This window comes from Crinia signifera, chromosome 7, assembly GCF_055691185.1.
Source record: "Crinia signifera chromosome 7, ASM5569118v1, whole genome shotgun sequence".
NCBI classification, from domain to species: Eukaryota; Metazoa; Chordata; class Amphibia; order Anura; family Myobatrachidae; genus Crinia; species Crinia signifera.
This window is the reverse complement of record NC_139223.1, coordinates 178,281,469-178,300,873: the sequence shown is the minus strand read 5'-3', so window position 1 is coordinate 178,300,873 and position 19,405 is coordinate 178,281,469. Positions and strand designations below refer to the sequence as shown.

At 44.7% G+C, this 19,405-nt stretch overlaps 1 protein-coding gene across 4 annotated transcripts in view; it reads right to left on the bottom strand.

The window, feature by feature from the left end:
• Nucleotides 1-19,405, bottom strand: part of VWC2L (von Willebrand factor C domain containing 2 like) — a 122,756-nt gene that overhangs the window by 22,209 nt on the left and 81,142 nt on the right. Inside the window, exon 4 of one of the 4 annotated variants that reach the window (XR_014450850.1) lies at nucleotides 14,483-14,955. The exons of 2 other annotated variants lie outside the window; for them this stretch is intronic. Coding sequence is in view for 1 of the 2 variants with exons in the window: in XM_083154492.1 (XP_083010618.1) it covers nucleotides 14,951-14,955 (5 nt within the window). In the remaining variant the exon portion in view is untranslated. Of the gene's footprint in view, nucleotides 1-11,641; nucleotides 14,956-19,405 lie in introns of those variants that run through there. One more of the 4 variants, XM_083154492.1, reaches the window with a different exon arrangement.

Here is a 19,405-nt window from a genome sequence, read left to right as displayed (position 1 = left end):
AGGGGGCATAGCCAATGTCCGTGGTGCTTCTAGAAGGCCACACCCCACCATTTTCGCCAATGTTGGAGGCATGGCCAGGGCTATGAGACCTGCTGGCCATACCCCCATTCCCTCTCAGTAGTGAATAGACACTGTGCGCAGAGGTAGAAGAAATAAAAAATGACGTCTTATGGGCCTGATTCAAAGGGGCAGCCCGGTACAGGGCAAGGACACAGCAAAGCGCTCGCACATTACCGGTTGCCCCCTGGCTGTGCAGCCTAGCTGTGAATCCAGACACAGTCCGGTCATGTTTGGGGTGGAGCAGCTGCGTGATGTCTAGACTGGTCCAGACATACCCGCATTGTCTCGACCGCTCCCAAAAAGACAGTCGGTCACCGCCCCTTTCCTGTCCCATCATCGCCGTTCCCCATCGGCTCTGAAACCGCGGTCGCCTGTGATCACAGCTTCAGGGCTTGCTGCAATATATTGCGTACGGAATGTAATATTGTAGAGAGCCCTTTATGCAATGCTATTGCAGTATATAAATGGCTCGTATGGTAGGACGTATATTGATCTTCTCCGTACATTGTGCTAGTCACCGGCATGTGGATATATGTGAAGTGCTACATTGGCAGTCTTCCGCCAGCAATGTATTTGTGCCGGACAGGAAGGAAAGAACATCCATCAGTCCAGTGCTACACTGAGATTGCATTGGGCCTGCTCACTCCAAGGTCATGCCTAAATCTTCTCAGCATTAGTCATAGACGTGGCATTCGCAGGCTGGTGCAGAGCACTACAGCCAGTGAGTGGCTTTGGGACATAACAGAGAACTGGCTCCCATAGGGATTTCTTCTGCTACTGTGCTGACTCAGTGATATTATCAAGGAAATAAGAAGAATGAAGAATAAAGTTCTCTTGTGAAATACATTTGCGGTTAAGTGTTGCCATGTCCTTGTGGAGTTTTATATTCTGCTATTTTTCTGGCAGCGAGTTCGAGAGAGACTTGGAAAGAACGTATAAAAACTAAGTGTAATAATAGGGGTCAGTTATTAATTGGAAAGGACTCAGATTGCAAACGTTGCAAACAGGCGTAAAGGAACCTATTCATTTACACATCGCCTCAACTGCTGACTGATTGCTTTCTCCTGCTACCACATGCTGCTCCCAACCTCTGGAACTCTCTACCTCTAGCTATCAGACTCTCCACCTCCCTACAAAACTGCAGTCTCTCAAGATCTATTTCATTATACCCAACTGTCTCTCATCCTAACCCGCTTTTCCATGCTCACTGCCTACCCCATCTGTGTAGGCTCTCACAAGCAGGGCCCCATCCACTCATGTGCTATTCCAACTACTACTAATGCCCCCCCCCCCCCCCCCCCGCTGCCATATCCTCGCACAACCATGCCCGCGGCAGAATAAATCATTCGATAATTACCGACCATCGAATGATACTGACTTATATTTGCGGGCTCCGGACAGAAGACCGGGCAGGTGGCTGACATCATGTGACCGCCACTGGTCACCGCCTCAGCACACCGCGTCAATGCTAATTTACATGTGAATGCCCAGCATTCCCACGTCGGAGCACCGCCAGCGATTAGCGTATGTGCAAGGCACAAACCACGGTCCCCCTGTCCGAACACGCAGGAAGAAACTGGAATCATAGTGGTAGCTGCAGAAGTATCAGAAAGAGTCATATGGAAATTTAACTTTATATATTTTTCTTATTTTTGCTACTTGAAAACTTCTAGTTATGAAAAAAGTCAGGATACAAACAAGCACCATGTACTGTGCCTGGTAATTGTCTCTCTACCAACAATCATCACTCAGGGCAGGAGGTTCAGCCCAAGCACGTCTTTTGTGATGAGAAAACAATTGTGATGAGAAAACTGGGAATGTATGTGCTGTCATCGCCTTTCGCCAGGACCGAGAGGTGAGATGAAACATCTTGTCTAGTATAAGCATCCATAGATTCTATTATACAGCCAGCTACATCTTTAGGATCAATCACACCAACAAGACTTGCACCAGCCCTATGGCAGGCACAGAGTGTGGCCTCCAAAGTGAAAGTCTAAGGGTGAAAAATGTGATTTTTTTTTTTTAGACTTTTTTCATCAAAAACTTCCGAAATCGCACTTTTTCCCAAATTCGCATATTTAATGAGATGCGAAAATTGACAAAACCCGCAGATTTTGCCGCGAAACTCACATCCAGATGTTTTCCCATTGAAAAGTATAGAATTTGCATATTTAATGAGATGCGAAATCGGGAAAATGTGTCTACAATTCGCCACATATGTAGACCGGGTTCTGACAGGCGAATTGGCCAGAACCCTGCACAGATCATTGTGATCTGTGCATGGTCCTGTGTAAAAACATGTGTTAAAGTGTTTTTTTTTTTTTTAAATGGTGTGGGGTCCCCCCTCCTGAGCATAACCAGCCCCTGGCTCATTGAGCCGGACCTGGTTCCAAAAATATGGGCCGGTCCAAGACTCGGGGCTGGTTTCAGAAATACGGGGGACCCCTATGCTTTTTGTCCCTCGTATTTTTGGAACCAGGTCCGGCTCAATGAGCCCGGGGCTGGTTATGCTCAGGAGGGGGGACTTCACACCATTTTTTTTTTAAACACAAATTCACACATTTCCTCAAATTCGCACATTTTCATGCCTAAATATCACACATTATCGCACTTTTTTACCCAGAATACGCACCTCATTAAATATGCGGATTCACTGCAAAAAATGCAATTTTAAAAAGTGCGATAATGGGTGAATTTAAAAATGACTAAAAGTCGCATCCTATTAAATTTCACCCTAAGAGTCTTGGTATGCAAACACTTCAGTGGCATGTCCATGACCTTACCAAAACATACCCATAGAACAGATTATCTTCAGTTGTCTGCTTAGCCACCTCCCAGTCATCACCCAGGAACACCCAGGACTGAACTAAGACTTGGAGAGCCTAAGGCACTTAAGGCAGGGACCCACACACACACTCCTACTTCCCTGGGTCACTTTCTCTCCTTCCTGCTATCTGTCATCACTTCCTTTGGTTGCATGGTTCTTCCTTCTGCTGCTGCACAAAAGGGAGAGACAGTAATTTCAGTATGCCCTGACCAGAGGGGGGTCCATGTTAGAGTGTCCCCTCTGCTACCCCTTTCCCTTCATCCGGCTCTGGCACTTTTCAAAGGCACCACAGATACAGTGCATTTCAATTAAAATTATGTGCATATTCTCCATGAGGTTTTAGGGATATTTGCACATGTGCAGTAGCAAGGAATTGCTCATCCCCATCAACGTTGGCATTGCCTGTTATTCAGAATCAGAGCCAATGAGTGTTAAACTTGTACTTTACTAAGAAATGAGCAATCAGACCAACAACATTCAATATGGCTTTGATATGAAAAAAAAAAAAAGAAAAGAAAGTCCCATTCGGATTGTACAGCTACTTTATTACTTTGAGATAGGAAATTAAAGGTTGAGGCCTAATTAAACCAGCAGAACACATAATTTCTATTTAACTGTTGTTGTTTTTTTCAGATAAAACACACACAAAGAGAAAAGCAATTAGTAATTGCATTCCTTTACAGAGAGAAATACGGGAAGCCTTCAGAGGAACGAAATGTGAGCTCCGACCAATAGCTGTAAAATTAACGATGAGCGGAAATGTCATTTCATTACAAGTAAAATTAGATTTCATAAGTCAATGAGGGGGAAAGACGCCATTCCTCCCATCTTCCAGCATTCTGAATGTTGAATAGATTCCAGGCAGAATTCCGTTCCCTTCTTTCATATTTGGGCTTGTTCGGTTTATCTCGTTCCTGCAAAGATTGCTTCCGGAATCCTGGGAGACATTTAATAGGATGCGATTTTTAAAATTTTGAGATTTTTAGTAAAAAAACTGCAGAATTTGCAAGTATTTCGAAAATCGCACATAATAGGATGCGAATTGCAGGGGAAAAAATCGCACATTTTGCCCCGAAAATCGCACATTCTGACCTGTTGATTTTTTTCTCACACCTCAATTCGCATCCAGATGTTTTCCAATTATAAAGTATACGAAGCACACATTTAATATGATGCGATTTTTGGAAAACATTAACAATTATGCCAAGTTCAACATGGTGAGTTTGACAGAAACACGCACAGACCAGTGCGATCTGTGCATGGTTCTGTCCAAAAAAATGTTTAAAATGAAAAAAAAAAAAAAAACCTGCATGGGGTCCCCCCTCCTGAGAATAACCAGCCATGGGCTCAAAGAACCAGTCCTTGTTTTAGAAATTCAGGGGACAAAAATCATAGGGGAGTCCCAGGATTTCTTAAACCAGCACCAGACTCAAGGGCCGGTACTGGTTCCCAAAATCCGGGGGACAAAATGAGTAGGGGTCTCCTGTATTTTGACAACCAACACCAGGTCCAAACACCCAACAGGGTAATGCCAAGGTAATGCCACATCCGGGGGAAACTTTATATGCAAGTTCCCCCGGTCAAAGCATTCATATTCGAGGCTGATCAGCCCAGGCAGGGACCCTGGAGGAGTGGGGACCCAATAAAGAGGTCCCCCCTCCAGAGTTACCCCTGACCAGGCTGAAGCCTGGGGCTGTCCCCGGTGCCTCTGGGGTGGTAGGCCACGGGCTGATAAATGGTAAATATTAGATAACATTATTGTGTGATGTTGTGGAACTGCAAGTCCCAGCAAGCCTGCACCGCATGCAGGGACTAGGAGAACCACAAGTCCCAGCATGTGGGGCATTAAAAGGCAGCTGGGTCTTGTAGTTCCACAACAGTATAAATTTATAACATACTACATGCATTCACATCCCCATGGCAATACCCCTGTGAGAGAAGCCTGAATGATTGTTTACATTCGTGGCTCCTCCCACATTCTTGGGGTTATTTACACCCACCAGCCAATGGCCGCTCCTTATTGGCTTCTTATTTTCTGAACCAGGCCTGGCCCTTGAGCCTGGTTTTGGCTTTAAAAATCTTGGGGATCCCCTATGTTTTTTGACCCCTGAATTTCTAAAACCAGGACTGGTTCTTTGAGCCCGGGGCTGGAAAGGTGATTTCTAGGTTTGTGCTCCATTTTTAGCGGAGGCTCATGGGGCATTTTTCTCATTGCAAAATGCACAATGTAAATTAATGAAGGCATCTTCCATATAGTAATAATCGGTACTTGTTTCCTAGCACGCCGCCCATCGTATGCGATTTTCAGGTCCTAAGAGCCGCACTGTACAATTTTAATATCGCATCCCATCGCATGCCATTACAATGGCATGCGTTGCGATTTTTAATTGTACAGGCACCCTGATGGGTGATAACTATGTTAAAAGCACCCCCATTGTTAACACCACACCCACTATCAACACCAACCCGAAGCGTGGCGAGTGCAGCGAGCCCACGAGGGGTGGCGGTACGTGTCCTCCGGCCTTTTCATAACCCCACTATCCACGTCGGCGTGGAGTTGATTTTATAGAGTGTGGCGAGCGCAGCGAGCCACCGAGCCCGAAGCGTGGCGAGCAGACGCGGAATACATGTGAAGTAATCCGCATCCCCTCCCGGGGCTCGCTACGCTCGCCAGGCCACTATATACTATCAACTCCACACCGACGTGGATAGTGGGCGTATGAAAAGGTTGGAGGACACGTACCGCCGCCCCCACACTTTGGGTTGGTGCTCATAGTGGGGGTGACGTTAACAATGGGGATGCATTTAACATAGTAATCACCCATCAGGGTGCCTGTACAATTAAAAAATCATTTTTTATCGCATCGCATGTGATCGGGTCACATGTGATGCATGCGATGCGATCAAAAAGATGGCATAAGATGAAAATCGTGGGCGCCGTGCTAGGAAACAAGTACCCAATAATCTTTATCAGGGGTGCTCCAGAGTTGGACCTGCAGCACTGTTCAAAATTCAAAAAAGAGAAGCCACACCCACTGCCACCAACTGCCATTCCAAACTGACTCACTGGCAGTGTGCGGCTTCCCTATTTTAAACTGTGCTGCAGCCTCCACCCCGCCTCTGGAGCCGCCACTGATCTTTATTCTGTTTTATTTTAGCGAGCGCAGCTGAGCAGAATTAGTATCTTCTGCAAAGTGTAATAAAACCTATTTACTGGTCCTGTCAAGACTTTGATGGATGGCACTAATCTTCCGGAGGGCAGTGGCGTGGGCTCTATGGAGCGAAGTAATCTTCCACATACATGTATATTTATTGTGTGTTATATAACTGTATATAGAGTTATAGATATATTACATTTTCTAATACAGTGTGTATTATTGACACACAGCTCGCCTCCGCTATTATATCCCACCCTTACTATTAGTTATCTTATGAGCCGTGTGAGAGTAGCAAAAGCTGACAATGTCCCCAGCTTCCGGGTGACTGTCTATTTCCCGAGGTCTCATTTATGACAATGCGGAGAGAGGTCATTATACCGCTAGCCCCTTATTTATGGAAATCTTTCATTAGCATCTGCCTCATTTTACACACAAAAACAAGTAGATATCGGTGCTAAATCTTCTCAAACCCAATGTCTATTTCAAAATATTAGGGGTATAGACCATATACACATCTGCAAGGGATGCAGTTAAAATCCCGGCGGTCGGGATCCCGGCGTTCAGAATCCCGACACCGGATTCCCGACTGCCGAAATCCCGACACATTCTCCCTCCGTGGGTGTCCACGACACCCCTGGAGGGAGAATAAATTTGCGTGCCGAGCGTAGCGAGCGCAGCGAGCCCGCAAGGGGGGCGATCTTCATTTTACACACATCATACTGTTGATACATGACTTTCTTGGGTTTGCGGCACATCACATGGGATGTCTATTAATACCTAGATTGCCTCATCTGGTATCCGGGTGGCTGACGGATGTGATGCCCCCTGGTGTCAAACCCAGGATTTCTACATGGGGTTTCCAAATGCAGTCCCCAATCCCCCACCATGGAATGCAGAAATATCTAACACTATGGGCAGTATTCAATGAGCATTTTGGCGATGTGCAGCGAATCCTGTTTAGGATTCGCTGCACATTCGCCACTGCTCGCTGCGTTCCGGAGCCTCGCCGGCTCCAGTATTCAACGAGTCAGGGGCTCGCTGCCCCTGACTGGCGAATTTTAACTCCTGCGGCGATGCCGCAGGGAGCCCGAGGACGGCGGCAGGCAGGGGGATGGAAGTCTCCCTGCCTGCCCCAGAACGTTTGTGGGGGGGAGGTGGGCTCCCCGGGTGCCAGGCAGCACAGGCTGCCCCCCGGGGGTGCCAGCAGGGGACCGGGTATATCCACTACACCCGATCATGCATATGTAATGATCGGGTGCAGTGAATATATGAATATCTAATGAGCGGCTCGGCTCCGCCCCCCTGCTGGCTGGTCTGTGTAAAAAAAATAATAATAAAAATATTTTTTTTTTATTAAATATATATTCATGTGCTTACAGCACATGAATAAAAATAGCATGCCCCTCCTCAGAATAAAATTCCTGATTTTTTTACACCAAATGTAAAAAACAAAACACTTTATTTTAAAAGTTCACATTCCACTTCACCATAAAAAGATAGCGATTGCTACTCAGTGAATCATGGCGAAAAAAACCTTGAAATGTATTTGCCATCTGGTCATTGAATAGGGTGATTCACCGTTTTAGTCAAAAATTCGCCTTACAGCACAAAATCGCCATAATAACATGGCGAACCAGCCTAATTGAATACTGCCCTATATATAGTCTCTAGCATAAGCTGTATCAAACATTTAATATTAATAAGTGGTTAGGAAAAGGATAAACAGACCATAATAATAAATACATTAAATACATAAAAATAAATATAATAGAACCAAGCACACATTCTCCCACCTCATGGAAAGGCTCCTGTCTCTTCTTCCTGGTAGCTACTCTCTGGTCCTGTGCACTGATTGTGGACACACAGAGCATACTTGTTAGAACTAGCTGCTACCACTGGGCATGTGCAACAGTTCTGCTCTGTCCCTTAAATGGCAATATGTGGCAAAAGCTCCAGTAGGGCCGATAAACGCTTGTGGGAGCCCCAAGACAACTAAATTGTGGGGTCCCCTCCAATATGGACCTCACATTGACCCCCAACCTTCCTTAATATTGCCACAGTGCATTCCAGACCAGTACCAGATTTAAGTGCAAGGCCACCCCTAGGCAACACATATTTGGCTGCCCCCTCCCTATTTTAAAATAGGGAGGGAGCAAAAGTGAGAGAGAAAGGTAGGGAGAGAGAAACAGAGAGAGAAAGGTAGGGAGAGAGAGAAACAGAGAGAGAGGGAGGGGAGAGAGAGAGAAAAAGGGAGGGGGAGAGAGAGGGAGAAAGGGATGGAGAGAGAAAGGGAGGAAGAGAGAGAAATGGAGGGAGGGAGGGAGAGAAAGGGAGGGAAAGAGGAAATGAGGGAGAGAGAGAAAGAGAGGTAGGGAAAGGCAGAGCGAGAGGGAAAGAAGAGAGAGAAAGGTAGGGAGAGACAGAAACGCAGATAAAGGGAGAGAAGAGAGAGAGAAAGGGAGACGGAGAGAGAGAGGGAGAAAGGGGTGGAGAGAGAAAAAGAGAGAGCGAGAGAGAAAGAGAGAGATAAAGAAAGGAAAGAAGAGAGAGAGAAACATAGGGTGGGATGGAGAGGGAGAGAAAGAAAAGGGAGAGAGAAAGGGAGACAGATTAAAAGAGAGCGAAGTGAGATAAAAGGAGTGCAGGGAGAGAGAGCAAGGAGTGCAAAGAAAGAGAGAGAGATGGGAGGGAGTGCAGTCTCCCCCCTGGATTTGAGGCACCCCGTGACCCCCTCCCACAATTCATAGCTCCCCCATGACTCCCTTCCTTTGAATCGACCACATCTGAGGGAGGGGCCTTGTATGCAAATGTAATTTGTAATGCATTCAAATCTGCTAAATTTGCAACTGTATGTGTCTATTATACACAATGGCGGATTCAGGGGGGTGGCACCAGGGCTTTCCAACAAGCCCAGCCCCGTGTCTCTAGCCCCCCGGGAACCAGAGATATCGCCTGGCAAAGCTGTTTTCCCCATAGGATAATATGGGACCCGTTAATTCCGACCCCCACTCGGTTCCGACGGCTGCCAGTTCCCCCCCCCTGGCATCACAGAAGCTTGTGGTTGATCTCATTCAATTTCAAATCGCTGAGCCTTCAATATGATACCAGGTTGGTCCATATTGGTCAATGGGTTCCAGAGATATTGTGGGTAAACCGATTTTTTTATTTTTGAAATGGCTGCTCATGTTCTTTGAGGGAAGATTACTCTGGAATGAAACGTACCAGTTTTATTCAGTATCATTCAAAGCCCACTCAAAAGTTTTTCAATATGATACTTGTCTCATGTAAATGGGTCAGTTGGTTCCGAAGATATAGCCAGTTAAATGAGAAAACTGGTTAAAGGGGGGAGGGGTGGTTTTCTCTCCCCGTCACGCCAGAAAATGCAGGGACTAGGCTGGTGTAAAAGGAGCCAACCCGGGAATGCATTTTCTGGTGTAAAAGGGGTATTATTTCAAATAGCCGGGACCTGCAGTGCTCTGAATACAGCCAGGCTCTGCCACTCTCAGTGGCTGTCACTTCTGCCTGGCGGTAGCTGTCCCACATTTACCGCGAGCATGTATTCCCCCTTGGCAATGAGCATGTAATCCCATATGGGAACGAGCATGGAACCTCTGGCAATGAGCAGGGAACCCTTGGCAATGAGCATGTAGATAAGCAGAACTTATGTAGCATAATTTTTAATAGGCATTATGGTGTTTGGCATAATACGTAATGGACATAATGGCGTGTAATTTAACGTGTAATGGACATTATGGTGTAAATGTTTAATGCGCGCCTTTGGCGCATTATATAAATTTTGGCTCAATCCATGTGGCATTATGTGAATTTTTACACAATCCATGTGGCATTATGTGAATTTTGGCTCAAACCATTTGGCATAATGTGAATTTTGGCTCAATCCGTGTGGCATTATGTGAAGTTTGGCTCAATCCATGAGGCATTATGTGAATTTTGGCTCAATCCGTGTGTTATTATGTGAATTTTGGCTCAAACCATTTGGCATTATGTGAATTTTGGCTCAAACCATTTGGCAGTATGTGAATTTTGACACAATCCGTGAGGCATTATGTGAATTTTGGCTCAATCCATGTGTTATTATGTGAATTTTGGCTCAAACCATTTGGCATTATGTGAATTTTGGCTCAAACCATTTGGCATAATGTGAATTTTGGCTCAATCCGTGTGGCATTATGTGAATTTTGGCTCAATCCATGAGGCATTATGTGAATTTTGGCTCAATCCGTGTGTTATTATGTGAATTTTGGCTCAAACCATTTGGCATTATGTGAATTTTGGCTCAATCCGTGTGTTATTATGTGAATTTTGACTCAATCCGTGTGGCATTATGTGAATTTTGGCTCAATCCGTGTGTTATTATGTGAATTTTGACTCAATCCGTGTGGCATTATGTGAATTTTGGCTCAATCTGTGTGGCATTATGTGAATTTTGGCTCATTCCATTTGGCATCATGTGTAAGGGGCAAGTATAATGGGGTCTAGTATTTTGTTGCATAATGTGTAGAAGTTGTATATGGTGTTGTACACTACACTCAAGGACACGCCCCCTGTTGAGTGACCACACCCCCTTTTCCGGAGCGCGCCTTCGGCGCGCGGACAACTACATCCTTCACTTTTGTCACCATGGTGGGCCTGCGAACTTTAAATGCCAGGGCCTATTTTTAATCCCATTCCCACCCTCTCTCTGCAGCTCTCTTAGCATGTACACTGGCACCACTAACACCGGCCCTCCCCCACCCAAACCCTCTTTTATCATGGTGCCCCCCCTGTCATTTTATCCTGGATTCGCCCCTGATGATACATATGCGCGCACACTCATATACAGTATATATATATATATATATATATATATATATATACACACACAAAAACATTAATGTACTTGTTTTTATGTTGATTTATGTAAATGTCACTTAACAGTTCAGAACCCTGCCCTGATCTATTACGCAGTAGAAGAAAAGAAAATAGCATTTCAGACGCAAGGTCATTGCATTCAGATATTCATCTGTCCTGACTGCAGAAACCGGCTTTCATTATGCAGATTTAATTTAGAATTTAGAGTCTCTCCAGCAAAGTGCTAAATAACATTTAGCAAATCTAAGTTAAAATGTGGCGCGCTCAGTGCTGAAGATTCAGCTTGTTATTGCCAGACAGTGATTGCACGTTCATGTAGAGAATTTAATATGAATTTACATAAACACCTCAGGAAGTATTTATGGCATACGGCACATTTGGATTCTGGCGCAGAGAGTCTGTCTTGCAAATGAAGCTTTTCATATGACTTTTCTTCCTGAATTTGCTCTACGAGCGTCTCAACACAATTATAATAAATAGCTTCGGTGGTATTTAAAAAGCATTTGTGCTTTCGCAGTAATTCAGGACACCAATACAATGTATAAAAATGTACTTTTAGATGTGTAAACAGGAACGAATGATAACTAAGCTGCATGTAACAGAAATGTGACGCATTTATATCTTACTCTGTCACTATTATAATCACTGACACAGTAAATCATTCTAATAATGTGCGTGACAGATGGATTAATCATGAAACGACAAAGATTGGGGGTTTCGGCTGCAAAAAAATGTTCTTTTATTTTATTTTTTGTCATTTAAAAATCCAACTGTATAGTTCAGATTTTTTTTGTTCTGTAATAGGTGATCAATGTTCTACAAGTCTTTCGCACTTACTCAATGTCACATAACCTTGCAGACATTTGTGGCTACATATATATCTGTTCCAGAAACTCTCCATCTACCACATCTGTTCCAGCAACTCTCCATCTACCACATCTGTTCCAGAAACTCTCCATCTAACCCCTCTGTTCTAGGAATTCTCCATTTAATCTCTCCGTTCCAGCAACTCTCCATCTACCACATCTGTTCCAGTAACTCTCCATCTACCACATCTGTTCTAATAACTCTCCATCTACCACATCTGTTCTAATAACTCTCCATCTACCACATCTATTCCAGCAACTCTCCATCTAACCCCTCTGTTCTAGGAATTCTCCATTTAATCTCTTTGTTCCTGCAACTCTTCAGCTACTACTCAGTTCCAATATCTCTCCATCTCCCACCCCTGTTACAGCAACTCTTCATCTACCACATCTGTTCCAGTAACTCTCCATCTACCACATCTGTTCTAATAACTCTCCATCTACCACATCTATTCCAGCAACTCTCCATCTAACCCCTCTGTTCTAGGAATTCTCCATTTAATCTCTTTGTTCCTGCAACTCTTCAGCTACTACTCAGTTCCAATATCTCTCCATCTACCACCCCTGTTACAGCAACTCTTCATCTACCACATCTGTTCCAGCAACTCTTCATCTACCACCTGTGCTCCAACAACTCTTCATCTCTGGTAGATGAAAAGTTGTTGGAAAAGTGGTGGTACAGTAGATGAAGAGTTGTTGGAACACAGGTGGTTCCACACTCTGGGCCTTATTCTAGTTCACTCTTTCTGACAAAATCCTTCTTAGATGGACAAAACCATCTGTAGGTGGGGCAGATGTTACTTATGCAGAGAGAATTAGATTTGGGTGGGGTTTTTCTTCAAAGTGAGATCTATATTGAAGTGTAAAATCATGCAGTCAGTATTTACCCTGCACAGAAACAAAATAACTCACCCAAATCTAATTCTCTCTGCAAATTTTACATCTCTCCATCTTTCCTCTCCATCTTTCCTCTAGCAACTCTATTGTTCACTTCTGTTCCAGCATATATCCATCTTCCCCCTCTGCTTTGGTCTCTGTTCCAAAATCGCCATCTTACCCCTCTCACACAGCTACTCTTCATCTTCCCCCTTCTACTCCAGGACCGGTCCATCTCTCCTGCCTGTTCCAAAGACTCTCAATCTTTAACCTCTATGACCTTCTATTCCGTAAACTCTCCCCTCCATTCCACTAGCTCTCCAGCTGTACCATTTAGTCCAGAAACTATAAATTTCCTTCTCTATTCCAACATCTCTCAAGGTGCCCATACACTAGTAACATTTATCTTCAGATCTGGCTGGTTGGAACAAAACATGGTTATGGATGAGTGACAGTTTGTCAGTTTTCCAGCATTTGAAAGCAAATGGTCAACTGTCATTTGCTCTCATCCATAACCATGTTTTTGTTCCAACCAGACAGATCTGCAGATAAATCTGCGTGTATGGCCACCTTCAATCTTTACATTTTGTTCCAGTACTGTATCTCTTTTGTGCCCCACTGTTCCAGTTGCTCTCCGTATTCTTTCTCTTCCAGCATATCTTCATCTTTATGAATAACACATCAATCTATGCATCAAATATGTTTATTTTATAAATGATCCTTTATTTATCTCTTTCAGTTTTATAACTGCTTCATCCCATTCTTATTCTCTTCTCAGTCTTCATCTAACCACTTTCCATCCATGATTCCTTACTTACAATTCTGTTTGAAATACGGAACCTCCCTTCCTTCTGTACCACTCTCAATCGCATACAATCCTGTATCTCTACTACTGACTTATCTCATCCGTTATATTCAATAATACAGCTCTCTACTCTTTATCCCGAACACCACTGCTCGCGGCCCTTAACCACAGCCCTCTACGAACAACCCTGTCACCTATACTCCTACCACAGATGCCTCCTCATACACCTAGCATTTTGGTGGCTCATGTTGGAAGACTAAGATGTTTTTCCACAGGGCAGTGTCTGTCATAATTTTGTATTTTTTCCAGAATTTTGGGGTAGATTTATTAAGCTCGGTGAAGTGATAAAGTGTCTGGTTTTTATCACCGGCCAATCAGCTCCTACCGGTCATTTTTGAACCAAGCTTGTAACTGCACAGTTAGGAGCTGATTGGCCGGTGATAAAAACAGACACTTTATCACTTCACTGATCTTAATAAATCTGCCCCTTAGTGTCTTATTCACATAATACCCACAGAGATATTAATTTATAGTGTTCTAGTGTTCTAAGGATTTATATTTTTGTCGCATATGAAATGTTATAAAATCATAGATTAGGTAAGACTGGTGGGTTGGTCATATTAGAACCCTGTCCTTACTTTTTATACCCAGATTTGAGGCTGAATCATGCACAAAAACTACATGAAATGCCAGCGCCAATAGCTGGGGTACCCATGCATTATACGTTTGTCACATTTGTGATGTGGATAAGACACATTTTTTGGTAAAAAGCCTCTGGTTGGATGCTTGGCTCAGCTAGGTCCATGGTCAGCCTAGCCGGGTTAATTGGCACAATTTGGGGGATAGGTGTATGAGGACTCACCTGTACTGTACTATTGCTCTTCCAACAAATTCACACTTTTAATCTAGATATGAAAACTATCCATTCTTCGCCACACACTATGCAAAAAGTCCCAGTCAACTGTTTATCTTCTTTTTGAAGAGCCGTTAATGTCTAGGTTTACCGAAGAAGACTCACTTAGGTCAATTTTCCTTTGCCTTTGATTCGGGCTGATGAAGGGCCACCCCATTGGCGCTGAAGAATCCATAGGTTTTATGTGATGAATTGTCTTACTGCTTTCCCAAAATGTGTCCTCCGTATTATCCCCTGTGTTGTAAATATAAAATAGCCGTCACCCCAGTTTTTAATAGAAATGGTCACTCACTGAATCGTCAAGTACTGGTTTCTTCTGGAAAGAAGATTAATTTGAAGCTACTATTTCCACCAGTGTTTCATATATTTCCTCGGTGCAAAGACTGAGATATATCCAAAGCAGGTTTCCTTGCAGTCCCAAAGTTCTCCGGTTGAACGATTCAACCTGTCCTGGTGTTAGTCAAGCTGTAAAATCCCTGACGACCTATCTTTCTTATTCACGGTGAGAAGTTCTGCAGATCAAACTGAGGTCTTCAGAGATTTCCCTGCTCCTTGCTTTCCTCCTGTTCTTCTTTACCCTGAAACAGTTGTATTACAATCAAATTGCATATACAGATATGACAACACTTCACAAGTGGACGTCAGGGTTTCCAGCCCCGTCACAGACTGACGGTAATAATTTATGTGGTTGGGGGCCTGGGGCCTTCTCTTGACAGGAAAGTCCTTTCCTAATGAAACATATGAATGGGAGAGCGTCGGATAGCGATAACGCACCTGTAGACCACCTCACACATTCTATAGGACAATGACTTATAATTAATGCAAAATACCGTAAATCTATTTATCGCAAGCAATAAGAGCGTGTAATGAAATCAACAAAAAATCTCATTCAACACATTAATATCAACATGTTATATTCACTGTACTGTTTGTACTCTGCCATCTTGTTTTTCAAAATGTAGCTTTTTATGCATTAGGCCTAGATTACAGGACAAATGTTCAAGGGCCTACTGTGAGAGGCAAGGGAGCTGTGTCCAGCAGAATGTAGGTGTGGCCAGTGCCATGTTGGCGTGGTGAGTGATGCGTGGCAGTGGCCAGTGATGTGCATGCAGTGGTATATTTAGATGGGGCGGTGCAAACGGGACCCTATGTCCCAGGGCGGCCCGCACAGAGCCGGATTAAGCCTTTGGGGGGCCCGGGCACTTTATAAAGGGGAGCCCCCTCCTACTTGTGATTACTGGCCTCAAACTGCACAGGATAATATTACACTGTCAAAACACAGTATAAACTTGGTCAATGGTCAACTGCAGGGGGGATTAATAAAAACATATATAAAATACCACATGAAAAGCCTGTGTTTGTTCCTCTGTACCTTACTCTGTAGGAGCCCTGACCGGCTCAGCGCTGCCTCTGATTAAAAAACCCTCCCATGACAAGGCAGCTGCTGCTGCTATCCTTCATGGGCCTGAGAAACATATGATGAGCTCCACCAAGCAGAGCTCAGTACATGCCTCTCAACCTTTGACCTATTGTGCAAAGTCTTATGGGACTCCCAGTAATGCATTGCACACTGGCAGATAGGTGAAGCTGCAGCACTCCCATGCACAAAACCATTAGTTAAAATGGGGTGGGGGGAATACATGCCAACCAGAGGGGGCCCCTAGATGGAGGGGGGCCCAGGGGTACTGACCACTTGTGCCCCTATTATAATCCGGCCCTGGGCCTGCACCCCATTTTTTAAGACTCACTCCTCCGGATTCCCGTGATGAAGGCAGTACCATTGGGGAATTCAAAATAAAAATGGCCACCGCACCGTTTTTCAAGTGATCTGCACATATGTAGTAGAGTTTTAGCCCTTCAGTGGAGAGCGAAGCGGGCCCAGATGGAGGAGGCTGCACACAGGCCTCCTCCTCTCTTAAAGCTCCCCTGCATGTGGGTGTGATCTGTGATATATGGGTGTGGCCAGTGGCATGTGGGCGTGTTCCAATCTCACGCTGATAGCCCCACTATCCACTAACATACCTAAATCATTTTGTGAAAAAACTAGATATATCACGTTAATACATAGGATTTATGGCCAACGGTGTTGCCAACTAGTCAGCTGATCATCATGCTGCCCCGTAGGGCCTATTCTTATCTGGAGACCTGCAGCTGTAGATCCATCCGCCCCATTGGTAATCTGGCCCTGGTACTCTACATACAATTACCCTCTTGGCTTCTTTTTATAAAGGGCCTGATTACAGACAGCTCCATTTGTTGCTGCATCTAGGGGATGCGTCGGAGCCAAAGGAATTGCTATGAACAAAGCAGTTACTATTTCCACAGGCCACAAAGAGTTAACAGCGGACGGTTCCGCCAGCGTGCGCGCGCGGGGGGGGGGGGGGGGGATGAGGTGTGAGCTACATTTACAGTCAGCGCTGACATTCCTGACTTTCTCAATTACAGGAAGAAAATAAAAGCACACTGGTGGGAAATAGACATTTTTTCAATCATTTTACAGCTTATTAGGGGATGTGCGCTCCCTGATTTATGAAAACCTTTTTTTTTTTAAATCAATATTATTAATTCAGTGAGCTGGTATTTCTTTCCTTTAATAGATCTTCCTGCGATGAAATATAACAATAGTGACTGAGTAAGAGCGCGTTGTGTCCCCAGAGACTCGGAACCAGCCAATCGGCTCCAAGTCGTCGTGTTACCGGCTGCATTAAAATTTTTTTTACTAAGCCTTAATTGGAGATAAAGCACAAAACCAACCAGTGCCTAACTGTCATTTTTCGAATACAGCCAATAACAGGGCAGCTGGGAGCTGATTGGCCAGTACTTTATCTCTCACCACTTGGCTTAAAACCTCTGCCCTTTGATATATATTGAATCTGGCCCTACATTTTCATGCATTTGTCACGTTGAGCATCCAAAGGCTCGTGAAGATGTATACAGAGGACCTTGTTACTGTAGGTAATCATAGAAAAAGACACATCACATGCCACTGGTTACGTTGCCTTAATACATGCTGCTGGACAGTAACGTGTTATACTCCAAAGCAATCAGTCAGACTCATGAAAGCTGACAATTGATTGGTGGCTTTTGGTACAGTATGACAGCGCACTTCGAGCGTGCTTCGTTCAGGTTTATACAGTAAGTAGTAGGGCAAAACAAAAAAACAAAAAAAACAAGCAACTTGCAATGCAATTATTATTCTGTGCGGAGTAAATACTGGCTGCTTTTGTGTGTAGCACACGTATGGTAGACAGATTTATTTTTACACTGCAATTTAGATTTCAGTTTTAACACACCCCAGCCAAATCTAACTCTCCCTCTGCACATCTGCCCCATCTGCAGCGAAGCATGGTTTTACCCGTTTGCATTATTTTTAGCTTTTGCTTAAAAAAAAAGCAGGCCTCATGTTGGAAACAGAGGTGCTTGCTAAGTACCGTGAAAAGCACATTTGCTACAGGAAAAAATAAATAAGATGTGCGCTTGAGGAGAGGGGAAAAAAAGGATCGTGGCTTCAGGAATATTTAAATAACTGATAAATAAACAGGCCTTGGTCATGTCTGATGCAGCGCCAGACGCAAGTAGAAATGCGGATTTCAGCATACCGCAGAGGCGCCAAAGTAAGAAGCTGGCAGCTGGGCATGCGTACATGGACAGAGGTTGTCACCATTGAAGCGGTCAGTGCAGTCCAGCCAATACGGTACTTGCAGGTCTAACTGCCACTTTCCAGAGAGTCGATGGGGAGAGATGATCTTAATTCACATTGAAGCCGACCAATAATTGCCTGGGGCTCGTCGCCAAGCTTGCCACGGCAAAACATCATAGGAAGAATTGATTTGTGACTTTAATGGCGAAAGGCAAGTTTTACTTTAGAGACAGAAAAATCTTAACACTTCCTGACACATCTGTGCGTGCAGCGTCCGACCGGCAGGTCCCCAAAGAGGGCATGTCCTTTCATCGCTTCCAAGGAATAGCAAGGCCTGGGGCTTTCTGTGCGTATAGACAGCGGCAGGGTGTGATCTCAGAAGACTCAGCGCCTTCACAAGATCACTGCAAGGAGCGAGCAGAATAAGGACCCCGGATCAGTTGGAGAGAAGGGGAGGAAATCATCGGGAGACGATCACAAGAGGAAAAATGATTTCATTCTGATACGTAGCCAGGAGATATTCTGCAGCTAGTATTTACGTAGCTAATAACAGATGACAAGCAGCACATTTCACACGTGATTTCTGTGAGAACTAAGGGCCTGATTCAAACCGGCAGCCCAGCGATCAGGCTAATGCTGCCCTGCACAAGTGAAATCCCACCCAGGAAGTCCATTCATAATCACTCACCCCCTCGTTTGGATTCCCCCATATGCGATAGCCCAGAGTAAGTCTAGACTTACTCAACGCTTTAAAGGCCGTGGGGAAGAAGGAGGCAGAAGCCATTTTTCTGAGCACTCCCAAAAAACGTTGAGTTATGGCCCCCCCGGTCGCAGGGTGTCAATCACCTTGCATACGGACTGAGAAGATTAGCCTGGGCTGTGGTCACCGGGCTGATTAAGTGTAAAAAGATAGAAATAAACCATTAGATTTTGCTGTGGAACTAAAAGTCACAGCAAGCCCAGTAATGATCCGGATGCTGGGACTTGTGGTTCTCCAAGTCCCAGTATGCGTTCCTGGCTTGCTGGGACTCATAGTTCCACAGCAAAACCTAATGGTTTATTTTTATCTTTTTACACTTAATCAGCCCGGTGACCACAGCCCAAGGTCACCGGGGACAGCACCAGGCTTCAGCCTGGTCAGGTAAGTCCTGGAGAGGGGGGGGGACCCCTTTATTGGGGGGGTCCCCACTCCCCCAGGGCCCCTGGCCAGGCTGACTGGTCAGTAGGGATGAATGTTTTGGCCGCGGAAACTTATCTAATAAGTGTCCCCGGGCTGTGACATTACCCTGCTGGCTGGTTTGGCTTGGGGCTGGTTCTTAAAATAGGGGGGGCCCCTAGTCATTTTGTCCCCCATATTTTGGGAACAAGCCCCAGCCCTGGAGCCTGGG